Source organism: Oncorhynchus mykiss, chromosome 1, assembly GCF_057628025.1.
Source record: "Oncorhynchus mykiss isolate SJ-2025 chromosome 1, ASM5762802v1, whole genome shotgun sequence".
NCBI lineage: Eukaryota > Metazoa > Chordata > Actinopteri > Salmoniformes > Salmonidae > Oncorhynchus > Oncorhynchus mykiss.
In genome coordinates this window covers 10,922,720-10,941,307 of record NC_143022.1, presented here as the reverse complement: position 1 = coordinate 10,941,307, position 18,588 = coordinate 10,922,720, and the positions used below count along the sequence as shown (strand labels likewise).

Here is an 18,588-nt window from a genome sequence, read left to right as displayed (position 1 = left end):
AACAAGTGAATTTACTGTTTATCCATGGTCTTATACTTCAGCGGGAGCCGGTGGTGCGTGTGTTCAGTGCCGTGACGGGGGAGACCCTCTCAGTCTTGGGCACTGTGTTTCTCCTGAGTGCGTCTGTGGCCAGGCTCATGACCCTGGTGTCCCAGCAGTGTGTGCTTCCCGTCAGCTCCTTCAGACTGAGCTCTCCCACCGGCCTGCAACTCTACGATTGCAACCGGCTGCACGACTACGCCATTGACCTGGGTATGGCCTTCCTTGTGCAGTAGATCAATGGTCCTCTGGCTCAACACCTTATGGATGTAACACAGAGACAAATGGTCTGTATGGAACACATTCTTGGTTCATGGCAACCAGGAGGACAACCTGCATGTGTCTCTGTCTCCCAGGGGCTACTCTACGGTTGGACACCTGGGATGGGTGGGCAGAGTTCCTCAGAGGCTGCTTCCTGGGACACAGACTGACCGTCCAACGACACCTGTCTAGGGAGAGACCTGTGATGAGGTCAGAATACACATCTACACACTGAACTGTATGATAGACTTACTATCAACAGTGATTGTACTGAACCTTTATATAGCTTACAATGATGGTACTGACCCTGTATATAGCTTACAATGAAAGTACTGACCCTGTATATAGCTTACAATAATGGTACTGACCCTGTATATAGCTTACAATGATAGTACTGACATTGTATATAGCTTACAATGATAGTACTGACCCTGTATATAGCTTACAATGATAGTACTGACCCTGTATATAGCTTACAATGATAGTACTGACCCTGTATATAGCTTACAATGATAGTACTGACCCTGTATATAGCTTATATTCTCGTGTTTTTTTCCTTCATATGTTTTTTCTCTTACCCTGATCTTTAATACTGCATTGTGGGAAAGAGCTTGCTAGTAAGCATTTTACTGTACTGTTTTATAACCCACTGTATCTTGTGAACTTGCCAAAAAAAAACTTGAAACGTGTTATAAATACATTGATTCTGTATTATTCCAGGTTCCAGCTCCGGGTGGCACTCTACATCGCTGCTTCTCAGGGCCACCTGGACCTGGCCGGCTGGCTGCTGGAGAGGGGGGTGCGTGTCATTGAGCCGGTGGGGGTTCACCCTTACCGTGAGTGGTGCCACCAGACGGCCCACCCCGACGTCGCCAAGTGTCCCGCTGTCGCCTCCATCGAGCGCGGCCAGCTCACCATCCTCAAACTCTTTATCGCCAGCAGCGTTCTGACCCTTGCCTGTCGGGATCCCCAGGGTCGTGTCCCCCTGAGGATCGCCCTTCAGTACAGCCACAGGGAGTGTGTGAGTCACCTGGCCACCAAGTTGTGCTCTGTGGTGGTCCTCCCAGGTATGGCCCTGCCCATGCGGACATACCTCCAGATAAAGGGCTGGGTGAGGCTGGGCAGCATCCAGGCACTGCATGGGCCTCAACAGGGCTCCGTTCAGGACCAGGGTGGGCGACACGGTCCTGGTGGACGGCTTCACCCTCCCCAAGATGTCCTCCAAGCCCAGGAGGAGTGAGGCCAAGGCGAGTAACAGGGTGATGTCCACAGCCTCTCGACGTTTGACCCCCATCAACTGCCCATCTCATGTATCCTGCCCGCTCCACGCCCTGGCATCCCAGGATAAACCTCTTCAACTAAATCAAATCAAATCAAATTTTATTTGTCACATACACATGGTTAGCAGATGTTAATGCGAGTGTAGCGAAATGCTTGTGCTTCTAGTTCCGACAATGCAGTAATAACCAACAAGTAATCTAACTAACAATTCCAAAACTACTGTCTTATACACAGTGTAAGGGGATAAAGAATATGTACATAAGGATATATGAATGAGTGATGGTACAGAGCAGCATAGGCAAGATACAGTAGATGGTATCGAGTACAGTATATACATATGAGATGAGTATGTAAACAAAGTGGCATAGTTAAAGTGGCTAGTGATACATGTATTATATAAGGATGCAGTCGATGATATAGAGTACAGTATATACGTATGCATATGAGATTAATAATGTAGGGTAAGTAACATTATATAAGGTAGCATTGTTTAAAGTGGCTAGTGATATATTTACATCATTTCCCATCAATTCCCATTATTAAAGTGGCTGGAGTTGAGTCAGTGTCAGTGTGTTGGCAGCAGCCACTCAATGTTAGTGGTGGCTGTTTAACAGTCTGATGGCCTTGTGAGGTAGAATCTGTTTTTCAGTCTCTCGGTCCCAGCTTTGATGCACCTGTACTGACCTCGCCTTCTGAATGATAGCGGGGTGAACAGGCAGTGGCTCGGGTGGTTGATGTCCTTGATGATCTTTATGGCCTTCCTGTAACATCGGGTGGTGTAGGTGTCCTGGAGGGCAGGTAGTTTGCCCCCGGTGATGCGTTGTGCAGACCTCACTACCCTCTGGAGAGCCTTACGGTTTTGGGCGGAGCAGTTGCCGTACCAGGCGGTGATACAGCCCGCCAGGATGCTCTCGATTGTGCATCTGCAGAAGTTTGTGAGTGCTTTTGGTGACAAACCAAATTTCTTCAGCCTCCTGAGGTTGAAGAGGCGCTGCTGCGCCTTCTTCACGATGCTGTCTGTGTGAGTGGACCAATTCAGTTTGTCTGTGATGTGTATGCCAAGGAACTTAAAACTTGCTACCCTCTCCACTACTGTGGATAGGGGGGTGTTCCATCTGCTGTTTCCTGAAGTCCACAATCATCTCCTTAGTTTTGTTGATGTTGAGTGTGAGGTTATTTTCCTGACACCACACTCCGAGGGCCCTCACCTCCTCCCTGTAGGCCGTCTCGTCGTTGTTGGTAATCAAGCCTACCACTGTTGTGTCGTCCGCAAACTTGATGATTGAGTTGGAGGCGTGCGTGGCCACGCAGTCGTGGGTGAACAGGGAGTACAGGAGAGGGCTCAGAACGCACCCTTGTGGGGCCCCAGTGTTGAGGATCAGCGGGGAGGAGATGTTGTTGCCTACCCTCACCACCTGGGGGCGGCCCGTCAGGAAGTCTAGTACCCAGTTGCACAGGGCGGGGTCGAGACCCAGGGTCTCGAGCTTGATGACGAGCTTGGAGGGTACTATGGTGTTGAATGCCGAGCTGTAGTCGATGAACAGCATTCTCACATAGGTATTCCTCTTGTCCAGATGGGTTAGGGCAGTGTGCAGTGTGGTTGAGATTGCATCGTCTGTGGACCTATTTGGGCGGTAAGCAAATTGGAGTGGTTCTAGGGTGTCAGGTAGGGTGGAGGTGATATGGTCCTTGACTAGTCTCTCAAAGCACTTCATGATGATGGAAGTGAGTGCTATGGGGCGGTAGTCGTTTAGCTCAGTTACCTTAGCTTTCTTGGGAACAGGAACAATGGTGTCCCTCTTGAAGCATGTGGGAACAGCAGACTGGTATAGGGATTGATTGAATATGTCCGTAAACACACCGGCCAGCTGGTCTGCGCATGCTCTGAGGGCGCGGCTGGGGATGCCGTCTGGGCCTGCAGCCTTGCGAGGGTTAACACGTTTAAATGTCTTACTCACCTCGGCTGCAGTGAAGGAGAGACCGCATGTTTTCGTTGCAGGCCGTGTCAGAGGCACTGTATTGTCCTCAAAGCGGGCAAAAAAGTTATTTAGTCTGCCTGGGAGCAAGACATCCTGGTCCGTGACTGGGCTGGATTTCTTCCTGCAGTCCGTGATTGACTGTAGACCCTGCCACATGCCTCTTGTGTCTGAGCCGTTGAATTGAGATTCTACTTTGTCTCTGTACTGACGCTTAGCTTGTTTGATAGCCTTGCAGAGGGAATAGCTGCACTGTTTGTATTCGGTCATGTTACCAGACACCTTGCCCTGATTAAAAGCAGTGGTTCGCGCTTTCAGTTTCACGCGAATGCTGCCATCAATCCACGGTTTCTGGTTAGGGAATGATTTAATCGTTGCTATGGGAACGACATCTTCAACGCACGTTCTAATGAACTCGCACACCGAATCAGCGTATTCGTCAATATTGTTATCTGACGCAATACGAAACATATCCCAGTCCATGTGATGGAAGCAGTCTTGGAGTGTGGAGTCAGCTTGGTCGGACCAGCGTTGGACAGACCTCAGCGTGGAAGCCTCTTGTTTTAGTTTCTGTCTGTAGGCAGGGATCAACAAAATGGAGTCGTGGTCAGCTTTTCCGAAAGGGGGGCGGGGCAGGGCCTTATATGCGTCGCGGAAGTTAGAGTAACAATGGTCCAAGGTCTTTCCACCCCTGGTTGCGCAATCGATATGCTGATAAAATTTAGGGAGTCTTGTTTTCAGATTAGCCTTGTTAAAATCCCCAGCTACAATGAATGCAGCCTCCGGATTAATGGTTTCCAGTTTGCAAAGAGTTAAATAAAGTTCGTTCAGAGCCATCGATGTGTCTGCTTGGGGGGGGATATACAGTGCCTTGCGAAAGTATTCGGCCCCGTTGAACTTTGCGACCTTTTGCCACATTTCAGGCTTCAAACATAAAGATATAAAACTGTATTTTTTTGTGAAGAATCAACAACAAGTGGGACACAATCATGAAGTGGAACGACATTTATTGGATATTTCAAACTTTTTTAACAAATCAAAAACTGAAAAATTGGGCGTGCAAAATTATTCAGCCCCCTTAAGTTAATACTTTGTAGCGCCACCTTTTGCTGCGATTACAGCTGTAAGTCGCTTGGGGTATGTCTCTATCAGTTTTGCACATCGAGAGACAGAAATTTTTTCCCATTCCTCCTTGCAAAACAGCTCGAGCTCAGTGAGGTTGGATGGAGAGCATTTGTGAACAGCAGTTTTCAGTTCTTTCCACAGATTCTCGATTGGATTCAGGTCTGGACTTTGACTTAGCCATTCTAACACCTGGATATGTTTATTTTTGAACCATTCCATTGTAGATTTTGCTTTATGTTTTGGATCATTGTCTTGTTGGAAGACAAATCTCCGTCCCAGTCTCAGGTCTTTTGCAGACTTCATCAGGTTGAAGTCCATTCTTCCAGAATGGTCCTGTATTTGGCTCCATCCATCTTCCCATCAATTTTAACCATCTTCCCTGTCCCTGCTGAAGAAAAGCAGGCCCAAACCATGATGCTGCCACCACCATGTTTGACAGTGGGGATGGTGTGTTCAGCTGTGTTGCTTTTACGCCAAACATAACGTTTTGCATTGTTGCCAAAAAGTTCAATTTTGGTTTCATCTGACCAGAGCACCTTCTTCCACATGTTTGGTGTGTCTCCCAGGTGGCTTGTGGCAAACTTTAAACGACACTTTTTATGGATATCTTTAAGAAATGGCTTTCTTCTTGCCACTCTTCCATAAAGGCCAGATTTGTGCAATATACGACTGATTGTTGTCCTATGGACAGAGTCTCCCACCTCAGCTGTAGATCTCTGCAGTTCATCCAGAGTGATCATGGGCCTCTTGGCTGCATCTCTGATCAGTCTTCTCCTTGTATTAGCTGAAAGTTTAGAGGGACGGCCAGGTCTTGGTAGATTTGCAGTGGTCTGATACTCCTTCCATTTCAATATTATCGCTTGCACAGTGCTCCTTGGGATGTTTAAAGCTTGGGAAATCTTTTTGTATCCAAATCCGGCTTTGAACTTCTTCACAACAGTATCTCGGACCTGCCTGGTGTGTTCCTTGTTCTTCATGATGCTCTCTGCGCTTTTAACGGACCTCTGAGACTATCACAGTGCAGGTGCATTTATACAGAGACTTGATTACACACAGGTGGATTGTATTTATCATCATTAGTCATTTAGGTCAACATTGGATCATTCAGAGATCCTCACTGAACTTCTGGAGAGAGTTTGCTGCACTGAAAGTAAAGGGGCTGAATAATTTTGCACGCCCAATTTTTCAGTTTTTGATTTGTTAAAAAAGTTATAAAATATCCAATAAATGTCGTTCCACTTCATGATTGTGTCCCACTTGTTGTTGATTCTTCACAAAAAAAGCTTTATAGTTTTATATCTTTATGTTTGAAGCATGAAATGTGGCAAAAGGTCGCAAAGTTCAACGGGGCCGAATACTTTCGCAAGGCACTGTATACGGCTGTGATTATAATCGAAGAGAATTCTCTTGGTAGATAATGCGGTCTACATTTGATTGTGAGGAATTCTAAATCAGGTGAACAGAAGGATTTGAGTTCCTGTATGTTTCTTTCATCACACCATGTCTCGTTAGCCATAAGGCATACGCCCCCGCCCCTCTTCTTACCAGAAAGATGTTTGTTTCTGTCGGCGCGATGCGTGGAGAAACCCGTTGGCTGCACCGCCTCGGATAGCGTCTCTCCAGTGAGCCATGTTTCCGTGAAGCAAATAACGTTACAGTCTCTGATGTCCCTCTGGAATGCTACCCTTGCTCGGATTTCATCAACCTTGTTGTCAAGAGACTGGACATTGGCAAGAAGAATGCTAGGGAGTGGTGCACGGTGTGCCCGTCTCCGGAGTCTGACCAGAAGACCGCCTCGTTTCCCTCTTTTTCGGAATGTTTTTTTTGGGTCGCTGCATGGGATCCACTCCGTTGTCCTGTTTGTAAGGCAGAACACAGGATCCGCGTTGCGAAAAACATATTCTTGGTCGTACTGATGGTGAGTTGACGCTGATCTTATATTCAGTAGTTCTTCTCGACTGTATGTAATGAAACCTAAGATGACCTGGGGTACTAATGTAAGAAATAACACGTAAAAAAACAAAAAACTGCATAGTTTCCTAGGAACGCGAAGCGAGGCGGCCCGCGAAGCGAGGCGGCTACACCCTGTGGCCACGAGGGATGAAAGAGAGAAGAAGAGGGGATGTGCAGGGAAGGGATGTGAGGAAGATGAGAGTGGGGATCAGAACAGCAACCAATGGAGGAGCAGAGTCCCGCTCCCGCCCATTTCCAGAGACACCAATCTCAGACCTGTGTTTGCCTCGCCAAACTCCGCCCAGATACTCACCACCTCACTGGAGGCCTTTTCTCTCCACTGCGACCGCACACCCAGAGAAAACGCCATATACTGTTTGGCCTTGGCCAGGTTAGTCCAGGTTTAAATGGCAGCTACGGTGAATATGAATATTTCTCTGGAGGTTTCTTATGAAAGGTGTGAATACTGTCAGAAGAAGCCTCCTATAATCAGTGGTGGTGGGGGGGGGACACATGTAAAAGCTGTTTACACACTTTTTATTTTATTTTGTTCAAGCATTTACCCACCTTTTGTGGAAGATGCATTGAAAGTAGAGGGAGCGTTACTTCTTTAATCCTGAACGACAATCAGCATTTACCAGTCAATGTTTTTACCACTACATCACTGCCTATGATATACCCTTATCCTCCCTGAATAGATTTCAGTACAAACAAATCATGAGCCAACCATCATGCTTAGAAGGTACATAATCAAATCAACTCAAACTTTATTTGTCACATGCGCTGAATACAACAAGTGTAGATCTTTCCGTGAAATAGTTTACTTACAGGCCCTTAACAAACAGTGCAGTTCAAGAAGAGTTGAAGAGAATATTTACCCAATAAACTAAAGTAACAAATAATAAAACATTTGAACTTGTCCGGTGGCCATTTGATTAATTGTTCAGCAGTCTTATGACTTTGGGTTAGAAGCTGTTATAGGTTTACCCTAACAAGTCCTGAAACAAATCATGAGCCAACTATCATGCTTAGAAGGTATATAGTGTCAGTCTTATTGGTTCACCCTAACAAGTTGTTTCAGTATGGGGAGAGGATAGGATGTAAGGGCGCTTCATTAATGTATTGAGGCCATTACATATACAGTATTTCACAATGCTAGGACACAGATTTGGTCTCCTAACCTTGTTCTGGTTGATTGACTCTCTAACAGTGCCTTCACACAGAGACCATGGTTGCAGCAGCTGAATGTAGCGTGGACTCTGTCCAGGAGGAGTGCTCAGCACATTGGGTAGACACCAGGATCCTGGTCATTAGGCAGATTAAACATACTGAAACAAGGAGGGACAACCTGAAATTGTCCAAAAAGGAACTCTTATTTGAGTTTTTATTTTTTACAGTGAACAAGATGAGACTTTGGAACGGATGATGCCTGAAACAATGCGGACGACTTAGAATTTTGTTCCTTTGGATGAGGCTTATAGATATAGTCAGTACTGTGTTTGATTTGTGTGCAGAAAGTTTACAACGGCAGGCAGTGGATTCTCAGTCATTCCTCTCAAGTAACAAAAAACGTATCATATTTCACTGGCTATTTGTAGTAGCCAAATGTGAATGGAATTATTATTATTCTAGAATCATTCAGTTGACTGAATGTGACTATGTGGTTGTACTGTATGTGATTGTACTGAATGTGACTATGTGGTTGTGCTGTATGTGATTGTACTGAATGTGACTATGTGATTGTACTGAATGTGACTATGTGGTTGTGCTGTATGTGATTGTACTGTACGTAATTGTAAGTGTTTGACATGGGTCTAATTGAGGCTCCAACCCCCTGCCTTAAAACTCTTTTATTAAGATGTGGATCATTATTGCTCATATGAGTCTGTGCAGTGTCAAAATAATAAATTCTTATTTACAATGATGGCCAAACCCGGACGACGCTGGGCCAATTATGCAGCACCCTATGAAACTCCCAATCACTTGGGAGTGGGAAGGATACCAAATCCAATATCACACACTTCTTCCTTAGTATTCTGAGAACTGTCAGATAGCTGTGAGAGCTATGAGTGGATCGTGGACCCATGCATAAATGATAACTTTACTGTAACTCAGTGGGGCAAGTAGAACATCCGGGTTAGTGTATGTGCATTATCTGGACAGTTGATTGTCTTTGTCTCAAAGCCTTTCCATTTCTGGGGTATTGAAGAAGCTTCTGATCTCAACCTTCTTGACAGGTAAGAAACACTTGGTTAGTGTATGTGTCTTATCCAATGGGTTGTCAGGTGAACGTTGAAGATGCTTCTTGGAGGTGATCTAATGATGTCATTGAATCGATGTCATTGAGTTGCTCACTGGACAAGACAATTATTCACTGAAAATTAAATCTGTCTTTCATTTCACTTATGTTGATACTTGATAATACAAAAATAAATATAACTGTTTTATGAAACACTTGTAGACATTCATTGTTTTCAAAATCATATTTTCAGCAAAACAGATACATACGTTTACAATATGACATCAAATCAAATAAAAATGAAGTAAGTGATATGTAAATGATTGGCAAAAGGCTCCAACCACCCAAGTCATAGACTGTTCACTCTGCTACCACACGGCAAGCGATACGAGAGCACCAAGTCTGGGACAAAAGGCTCCTTAACAGCTTCTACCCCCAAGTCATTAGACTGCTGAACAGCTTCTACCCCCAAGTCATTAGACTGCTGAACAGCTTCTACCCCCAAGTCATTAGACTGCTGAACAGCTTCTACCTCCAAGTCATTAGACTGCTGAACAGCTTCCACCCTCAAGTCATTACACTGCTGAACAGCTTCTACCCCCAAGTCATTAGACTGCTGAACAGCTTCTACCCCCAAGTCATTAGACTGCTGAACAGCTTCCACCCCAACTCATTAGACTGCTGAACAGCTTCTACCCCCAAGTCATTAGACTGCTGAACAGCTTCTACCCCCAAGTCATTAGACTGCTGAACAGCTTCTACCCTCAAGTCATTAGACTGCAGAACAGCTTCTACCCCCAAGTCATTAGACTGCTGAACAGCTTCCACCCTCAAGTCATTAGACTGCTGAACAGCTTCTACCCCCAAGTCATTAGACTGCTGAACAGCTTCTACCCCCAAGTCATTAGACTGCTGAACAGCTTCCACCCCCAACTCATTAGACTGCTGAACAGCTTCTACCCCCAAGTCATTAGACTGTTGAACAGCTTCTACCCCCAAGTCATTAGACTGCTGAACAGCTTCTACCCTCAAGTCATTAGACTGCTGAACAGCTTCTACCCCCAAGTCATTAGACTGCTGAACAGCTTCTACCCCCAAGTCATTAGACTGCTGAACAGCTTCTACCCCCAAGTCATTAGACTGCTGAACAGCTTCCACCCCCAACTCATTAGACTGCTGAACAGCTTCTACCCCCAAGTCATTAGACTGCTGAACAGCTTCTACCCCCAAGTCATTAGACTGCTGAACAGCTTCTACCCCCAAGTCATTAGACTGCTGAACAGCTTCTACCCCCAAGTCATTAGACTGCTGAACAGCTTCTACCCTCAAGTCATTAGACTGCTGAACAGCTTCTACCCCCAAGTCATTAGACTGCTGAACAGCTTCTACCCCCAAGTCATTAGACTGCTGAACAGCTTCTACCCCCAAGTCATTAGACTGCTGAACAGCTTCCACCCCCAACTCATTAGACTGCTGAACAGCTTCTACCCCCAAGTCATTAGACTGCTGAACAGCTTCTACCCCCAAGTCATTAGACTGCTGAACAGCTTCTACCCCCAAGTCATTAGACTGCTGAACAGCTTCTACCCCCAAGCCATAAGACTGCTGAACAGCTTCTACCCCCAAGCCATTAGACTGCTGAACAGCTTCTACCCCCAAGCCATCAGACTGATGAACGTTAATTAAATGGCCACCTGCACTATTTGCATTGACCCCCTTTGTTATTGATGTATTTTTCTAATTGTTTTCCACTGACTCTCTTGAATTGGCTCGATGCACACTCACTACACTCTACCCACACATTCACTGTGACACTGACCGACTTTCACACTAGCTGCTGCTACTGTGTTTATTATCTATCCTGATTGCCTAGTCACTTTTACCCTTACCTACATGTACATACTGTATTACCTCAACTACCTCGCACCCATGCACATTGACTCGGTACTGGTACTCCTTGTATATAGCCTTGTTATTGTTATTGTGTTACTATTTAGAAAATATTTTCTTACTTTTTAACTCTGCATTGTTGGGAATGGGCTCGTAATAAAGCATCTCACAGTTGTTTTCGGCGTATGTGACCAATACGATTAGATTTTCATCTGAACAAATGAATGCTCTCGTTGTTATAATGAGGAATTTATTTAAATAAATGTGGTTTTCCTTGAAGATTTGAATGGGCTGAGAAAGCCTTTCGTGATGGATCTAGACAATCTGGTGAAAAGGGAGGGTTTGCGACTCTTCTCTTCAAGTGGGAAGGACGATGCGATATCATAAATTCCCTCTGGAGAAAAGGAGCCATGAGATTTTGTCATCGTCTCTGCAACGAAAGACCATCCAGCATGCCATCAATTTACATTTTTTCTCATTTATCAGACATCAGACAGACTTATCCAGAGAGACTTACAAGGAGCAATTAGGATTAAGTGCCTTGCTCAAGAGCACATTGACAGATTTTGCCTCGTGAACTCAGGGATTCTGAACCAGCAACCTATCGGTTACTGGCCCAACCTCTTAACCCACTAGGCTACCACCCAGCCCACAGTACAGTATGTCATAGGTAACAACTCAGAGGAGTACAACGTCTTTCCAAATGAATTAGTGGAATGGTAAAGGGATAATGTCTCAGTCTTGACTGAGCAGCAGCCTAAACAGCAGCAGGGCTTACCTGTAAAGTACACAGTAGGGGAAATGTTCTGAGGCTGGTACTCCAGAGACTCTTGAGGACAGAGGTTCTTACTAACATTCTTGGAACCCTGGTTGGTGGGAAAAGGCACATTAAAACAAACTGAAATGTTTTCGATATCTTAAAAGTACAGCATATCAACTGCAAAGAAGCAGTGCAATGCCATGACACAAAGAATCATATAAAAGGTCAACAGCAGTGTTATTCATGAAAGATGTATGTGTACTATACCTTTGTATTGAAGGTGAGGACCTGCTCTCCAGTACTGCTGATGGTATCCCTTTCCAAATCAAACACGCCTTCTACAATGTCAATGTCACGCTGGTAGCGGACTCAAAATAACATTTAGCAGTGGCTTTGGTGATCATTTGAAGAATGACCATGCAAGTAGAAGTCTTTGGATCGTTCTGGACTGAAACATCAAAGTTTATGTTTTCATACTCATCTGACCACTGTCTCAGGAAGCACTTCACTGTCTCTTCAGCAAATATCTGGAAAAGCTGAGAGGAGAGCTCCTTGGATATGGCACATTGTTCATTTCCCCATTTCAGCCTTGAAAGAATGGAGTCTGAAGCACTTTTGGCTGCTTCCAATGTTAAGACCTGTGGAGTGCTGTGGCTGTCCTGAAGGGCTATCACTTTATCCACCAATTCATGACTGAAAATGTGGATGGTCCAAGTGGAAATGATTTTTCTCAATTTCCTAACAGCAGATCGGAGGTCGTCAGGATGAGAAGCACCCTGTCCATCTTCCTGTGTGTTCTCAACACTTTCCACCATAATGTCCACTACCACCCCAGCAGCTTGCCTGACTTTGTCCACAAAGGTTACAGGAAGTAAGTCCTCTGTGTGAAAGAAGTCCTCAATGATTGTGTTTCTAACAATGGGAAAGTCAATCTGAGCAGGAAACTCAGTGGGGATGGGAGTCCCGGGTAAAGCAAAGTGCCATTTCGACTGCCTTAATTTTGAAGTAGGTGTTAGAGAGATAGAAGAGCGTGAAGAAGAGGTATTTCTTGTATTTTGGCCGTCAGCACTCCTACAACGGATCGTGTCAATATCCTCCAGCATGGATCCTGAGAGCTCAGTGGTTTTAGGTAGTAATTTGTGCGGAATGTCCACACAGGCATCGTTTCCACCAGGTGTAACACTGCTCTGGTTGACCTCAAGATGGCCGAGACTTGCTCTTTGTGATGCAGGACTGCTTTGATATGTAAAGATTTGGATTGAACCAAGTGTTGTGTCTGATCTTTGAAGATCTTTTCTGAGAAACTCCGTAATCTTACTTTGCAGACTGTAGTAGATTTTACGAGCAACAGACCAGATTCTTTTCTCAGAAACCTGTCCAGTGGTGAGCAGGGAGGTTCCAGATACCATGTCAGATGATTGGGTGGTCTGGGTGAGCTCCTGCTGGTCTTTCACCATGGTTTGTATAATATCAGTAGATGTGGTGGATGTAGATACAGACTGGAGGTACTTATCTGTTGTACCTTCCTCCACAATGTTAAATGATCTAGAGAGGACCTCACTCACTCCTTTCTCAGCTTTGGTTTGGAACTCATGACTAGAACGTTTTTGGAGGCTCTTTGTTGAAAGACTGTGGGAAGATGCAATGCCTTTGGAGGCAGCAGTGCTGCAATTTAGACTTACTGGAGAGGTTCGCTCAGGAGAACCTTGGAGACGTTCAAACATGTCTTCACATGGTGTTGGGGACCTTGACAAGGAGATGTCCTTCAGCTGAGACAGAACACCACCTACCAATATGTTGACCTCAAGGGACATATCAGATATTTTCTTTCCTACTGTGGAGAAGCAAGGTGCATTTGATGCCTGATCCTCGCATGAGGTCAAGATTGTTGAAATTACCTCTTTGGTACTATTGGTCAGTAGAGCCTCGTCTGTTTCAGTCCAGAGAAGTTTTGAACTCTCGCTGACACCCCTGTGTAGAGCCACTTCAAGGTTCAAACTGTGCAAGTGAGGCACACTCTTACTAGCTTGCCTCAAGTCCTGGCTTGCCAAACAAATGTGCTCCTTAGTCTCAAGATGTCCAGAGTCCTCTGTGGGTATATGACTAGACATTCTGCTCAGCATGTCTGACCTCCGCTGATGAATGATGAAGTCCTTTAATGTCTTCTGAATATTGTTATATAAACTAGAGGTAGCAGACCAGATCCTGCTCTGTAGCTTTTGTGCATTTTCCTGGAGGTCAGGTTCTCTCTCCTCTACTTCTACAGGTTGCGCCAAGCTCTGCAGGTCTTCCACAAATGTTTCAATGATGCCAAAGGCAGCAGAATCCGCACAAATATCCTTTGACCATGTGTACTGGTTTTGTATGGAACAAGACCTGGATGCTACAGAATAAGCAGGCTGTGCACTAGTTAAGCTACTGGTGGACTTTTTAACTAGGAACTCACTCACTGCTTGAGTGGCATTTCTCTTAAATTCCTCACTTGAGAGTTTTCTAATACAATCTAACAGACTGGTCAAAGAAGCTGTGGCCTTACTTCTGCTGTCCTCAATTTGACAGGGGAACTCACATACTATTGGTGATGAGGCCCTGGAATGGGCAATATCCCCAAGCTGAGCCAGAACACCCTCTACAAATTTCTCTCTCTCAATAGAGAAGCCTGATCCTTTTTCTCCAACAGTGTACAGGGGGTCCTCCTTTGACATCTCAGTGTTGTACAAGACCAGAAGCTCTGAGATGACTTCTTTGGTGCAAGTTGTCAGAAGGAGCTTGCTTTCTTCTGACTCTGTTTTTGCCCAAAGAAGTTTTGAGCTCTCACTTAGGCCTCTTTGTAAAGTAACTGCACCAGTGGACTCTGGCAACTAAGGCTCACTCTTACTGGGCCTCTATTTCATGTCTAAGCAAGGAAGTGGAACTGTCTCCTTAAACTCAGAATTTGTGATGTTGTCATCAGATGTGACAATGCTCTTTAGGGCAAATCTCTGAAGCTTGTCGAAATAATCTTTCAAGTTGTTTTGGATGCTGTGGTAAATGTGAACAGCAGCAGACCAGGCACTCTTCTGTTGGGGACTCTCTTCAGATTCAGCCAAGGACTTCATATCTGACACGAAAGTCTTAACAACTACTGACGCTGCTGAGCCCACTGGGTGAATTGACTCTGTCTTTACAATGCCAGACAATGTTTGACCTGATACAGCACCTGTTAACTCAGACTGAATGACTGAACTAGGAAAGCTCAAACTACTGACTTTTTTGTCAAGAACTCCACTCACTGCTTGTATTGCTGATGTTTGAAACTCCCGGCTAGAGAGTTTTTGGATGCTCTTAGATGTGAGCGTGCAGGAGGAACCAGATTCACTAATATTGTAGCTGCTCTCGTATTTCCTAATCAGGGCATCAAGATCCTCAATGAAGCCAACATGCGATGCCAAAAACGTGATCTTGTCCTTCAGATCTTCCAGCAAATTCTGTTCGTTCTCGTCAACAAAAGCCACCATTGTGTCAGAGATGGTGGTCATGACTTGCCCTGTTAGACTCTTGCTCTCTTGGTCAACTTTTTCAAGTTTAAAAGCCAGCTCTCTCACCATGCTGTCAGTCACCTTGGTCTGTGAGTCTCCCCATACCGGTGTCACTAGAGAGGTTTGACTTGCGGAGGCACTCTTAACGACCACTGATAAGGCCGACTTGACATCTTTAGCCAACTCTGCCATTACAGCAGGGGTTAGCATCATAGAGCCTGCACTTCCAGATGGAGAATTGGACATGCATGCAAGTTTGGAGAGAGAACATTGCAGGCTGTCCTGCACACAGGTGACAAGGGTGTCCTCTGAGACACCTAAGAGGACTTGTAGCGTCTCAGAATTGGTTGTTTTCTTCTGCACATCAGACAGAGAGGTTAGAGTCCTTGGGAAAAAAACCCGCAGAAATCATCAAAGTCAAACAAATAATATGTAAGGCTGTGATGCACATTCAGTGTGTCAAATACATCTGCACCATTGAAAACAATGAGGAAAACGCTGCTGTTTCTCTGAGAAAAAACCTTAGTGTGATGTCAGCCTAACTGCTTAATTTCTAAAGCCCAATAAAATGTATTTTGTATAAGTCATTTGCATTGAAACTGGCCTGTAGAGATCTATCTATCCTGGCAACATCTATCCTCTACAAAAATCAAAATTGCTATAAACTTCAAGTACTGTAACTTCTAATAACTTCAAGGACAGTTTGAAGAAATGTTAAAGGGAAATTTCTAAATGTTTCAACTTCATATTCATCATCTCCAGCACCACCCCAACATCAGCATATGTGAAAAACGGGCATTTCTATGTTTTGTAGTAAAAAAAGAAAGAGGAAGATAAGTGTTTTCTATGACATCATCAACCAATTAGTAGGCAATGCCTACTCATAATTGGTTAAAATCACACGATGCACACTGATGATGTCATTATAATCTACAGCTGAGCATTTAACCAACATTTTTGTTATTTTTCGGTTTTTAAACAATTAATTGACCGACGTCGTCTCAATTATTTGAATTCCATATAGTTAATTTTTTTCTTCTTCTGTGAGCTCGATGCTCAGTTTCTGTAGAGATAAATCAGATCAAGCACGAACTATGCAATGTAGTAGGGAGTTGTAGTTTCCAACAGGCCAATATTCTACATAGTTTAGCACAGAAAATATGGCAATTAATTCCCATAATCCATTGCACGCCCACTTGCTTGTCCACTCTGTGTGGAGCAGATACGGAAACCTCATTGACTGAGACGGAGAGACGAGAGAATGCATGAGAGAGATAAAAAGCAGTTGCGTTGCGAGGATTCTCTACCTGGAAATACATGACCTAAGTGATTGACAGTTGGTGTTCAGCGGTCATAAAAGTAGGTCTTATTTACTTAGAAGAACTACTAAAATAGTGATTTTGTCAGACAGGATAAGCAGCAGCTCTATAGAGATGAGTTGATGACTTGGAATGAAATAATAAAGTCATCAAATAAATATTTTATATGAGAAAGTAAATGATGGTTGATAAGTCATAAACAGTAATGGACAGTCACTACCATCATGGGACTTTTATTCATTGTTTTATTATGTGTTGTTACAGCATTCAACACACATAATCCATAGTGCATTCAATGTCTAAAAAAAGTATTGAAATCCAAAACCGTGATTATTTTTTTAATATTTGAATCGAAACCAAACCAACCTCAAAAAGCACTAATTTCTCAGCACTATTGGAAACAGTTACGTCCCTCTATATTTTTTTTACTACAAAGCATGGAAATGTGTAATTTTCACATATGGTGATGCTGGAGATGAATACGAAGTTGTTAAATTTCCCTTTAAGAACATACCTCATGGCCCCCTTGGGCAGGTAGCTTCCACTGCCCAGACTGCCCTTAGTCAGGTAAATCTCCTTGAACTTAAGTTGTGATTCCTGTTCTTCTTCCTCTTCCTCCTCCATACAGTTGGAGGAAGGGTAGGGAGTCGGGATACGAAAGCTATTGTAAGACTTTCGACTGCCTGGCCTCTTAGGTACACCAGCCTCAGTAAATCTCACGCGGGACTTGGTGTTAATCTTATCGTCTAACAGACTGGTGAGTGACGCTGTGAGAGACCTCTGTGACAATGGAGAAGAGGCAGCATCTTGGATGCCCAGTAGTTCGTAAAGACCTGGGATGATGATCTGCATCAGCTTGTCCGATAAAAACTGGACAATCCTCAGACACAAGCCGGCAAGCTGTTGTTTTGTCAGCTGTATTCCAGAAACAGAAGAAGTGTTTTAAAATGTTGCATAGTGCGTCTTTCAAAAGCTTATGAACAAGGTTAAACATTAGGCAGAGTTTTCATGGTAATCTGATTAAATTGTCAGTAACATGATCTTACCGGGTCAAACATGCCCTCACGAATCCCCCTCCATTGCCTGAAAACAATATTGTTATAAATGTTGTCATATCAGGATGCGTGGCAGAATAGTTTTTATTTAATTATTTGCCTGATCGTGAAGTTATACTTGCTTTGTGTCAGTTGTTTTGGCAAAATTGCAATGTGACAACTTTTCTAGCACTGAACATTTTTTTCAGATTGATCAGTTTCTAATTTGATCCTATTTCCTTGAAGGTGTGATAGTACCAAAGAAAACAGAACATACTTCTCAGTTAGGTTTTGAAGGAAGTCCATAAGTGTCAGATGTTCCACATTGTTGAGCTTTCCCTCTTCTGTGGTTTCCATCACTGAGGTTGCTCTGCTCCTGGTACAATTGCTCTGCTCCTGGTAGAAATGTAATTATATTGCAAATAATCAAACTTAATTAACAACAAATATCATACTGAAATAATTATTAACTGTTAAAGAGGGGAGGAGCATTGGCAACGTTGGGCCAATTAAACAACTGCAACACAACAGAGATGGTTGTGGTACGTCAACATTGCCAATGATAGCATCACTGAAATGACAAGGTCAACTTACCATCTCATTGACAGCTTCAGAGGTCAGGTGGTCATCCATCACACAGACAGGCAGGTCTAGAGACTGGGACAAGGCTCTATGGTCATAACCAGGAGAGAATGGAAACATCAGAGCAGTCCCAATGGCAGAATCTAACCACTGTCTTCATGTCAAAGACTCACTCACTCATTTGCTTTGTCAAACCTACCCCTTAGAATGACTTCGATATTAAAAACCCAGGCTTTCCTAAAATGTTTACCTCAGCCAGTCTAGAACCCAGGTGTGTCTACAAAACACATGTACTCCTCCATAAGGTTCATGGCTTGCCTATTGTTTTATCCCAGTACAAGAGGGGCAACTGGATTCAGGATTAAACACAAGCAGTCTTTAAGGTATATCTTATTACAGTTTAGGCCTACCTTATTATTTTCTTCCATCTGGCAATATCATTTTAAGGAATGAAATCTGTTTTGTTGCTAGTATTATTAGTAACTGTAGGAAAATACAGCTGTAAAGTACAAGAATCAGCTACTTTCTGAAGGGAAGCCAAGCTCATAAGCAATTTAGAACCTACAGACAATTATGACAAAATTGGAACGCATAAATGCGTCACAAACGCC

At 44.0% G+C, this 18,588-nt stretch overlaps 2 protein-coding genes across 3 annotated transcripts in view; one reads left to right on the top strand and one right to left on the bottom strand.

The window, feature by feature from the left end:
* LOC110532571 (actin-like protein 6A) overlaps window positions 1-18,588 on the top strand; it is a 758,238-nt gene that overhangs the window by 439,069 nt on the left and 300,581 nt on the right. The gene's annotated exons all lie outside the window — the stretch shown is intronic.
* Window positions 7,851-15,234, bottom strand: LOC149985399 (uncharacterized). The gene is given in 2 exon segments (XM_090182247.1): window positions 7,851-7,938; window positions 13,880-15,234. Coding segments are annotated over 2 exon segments (1,443 nt in total).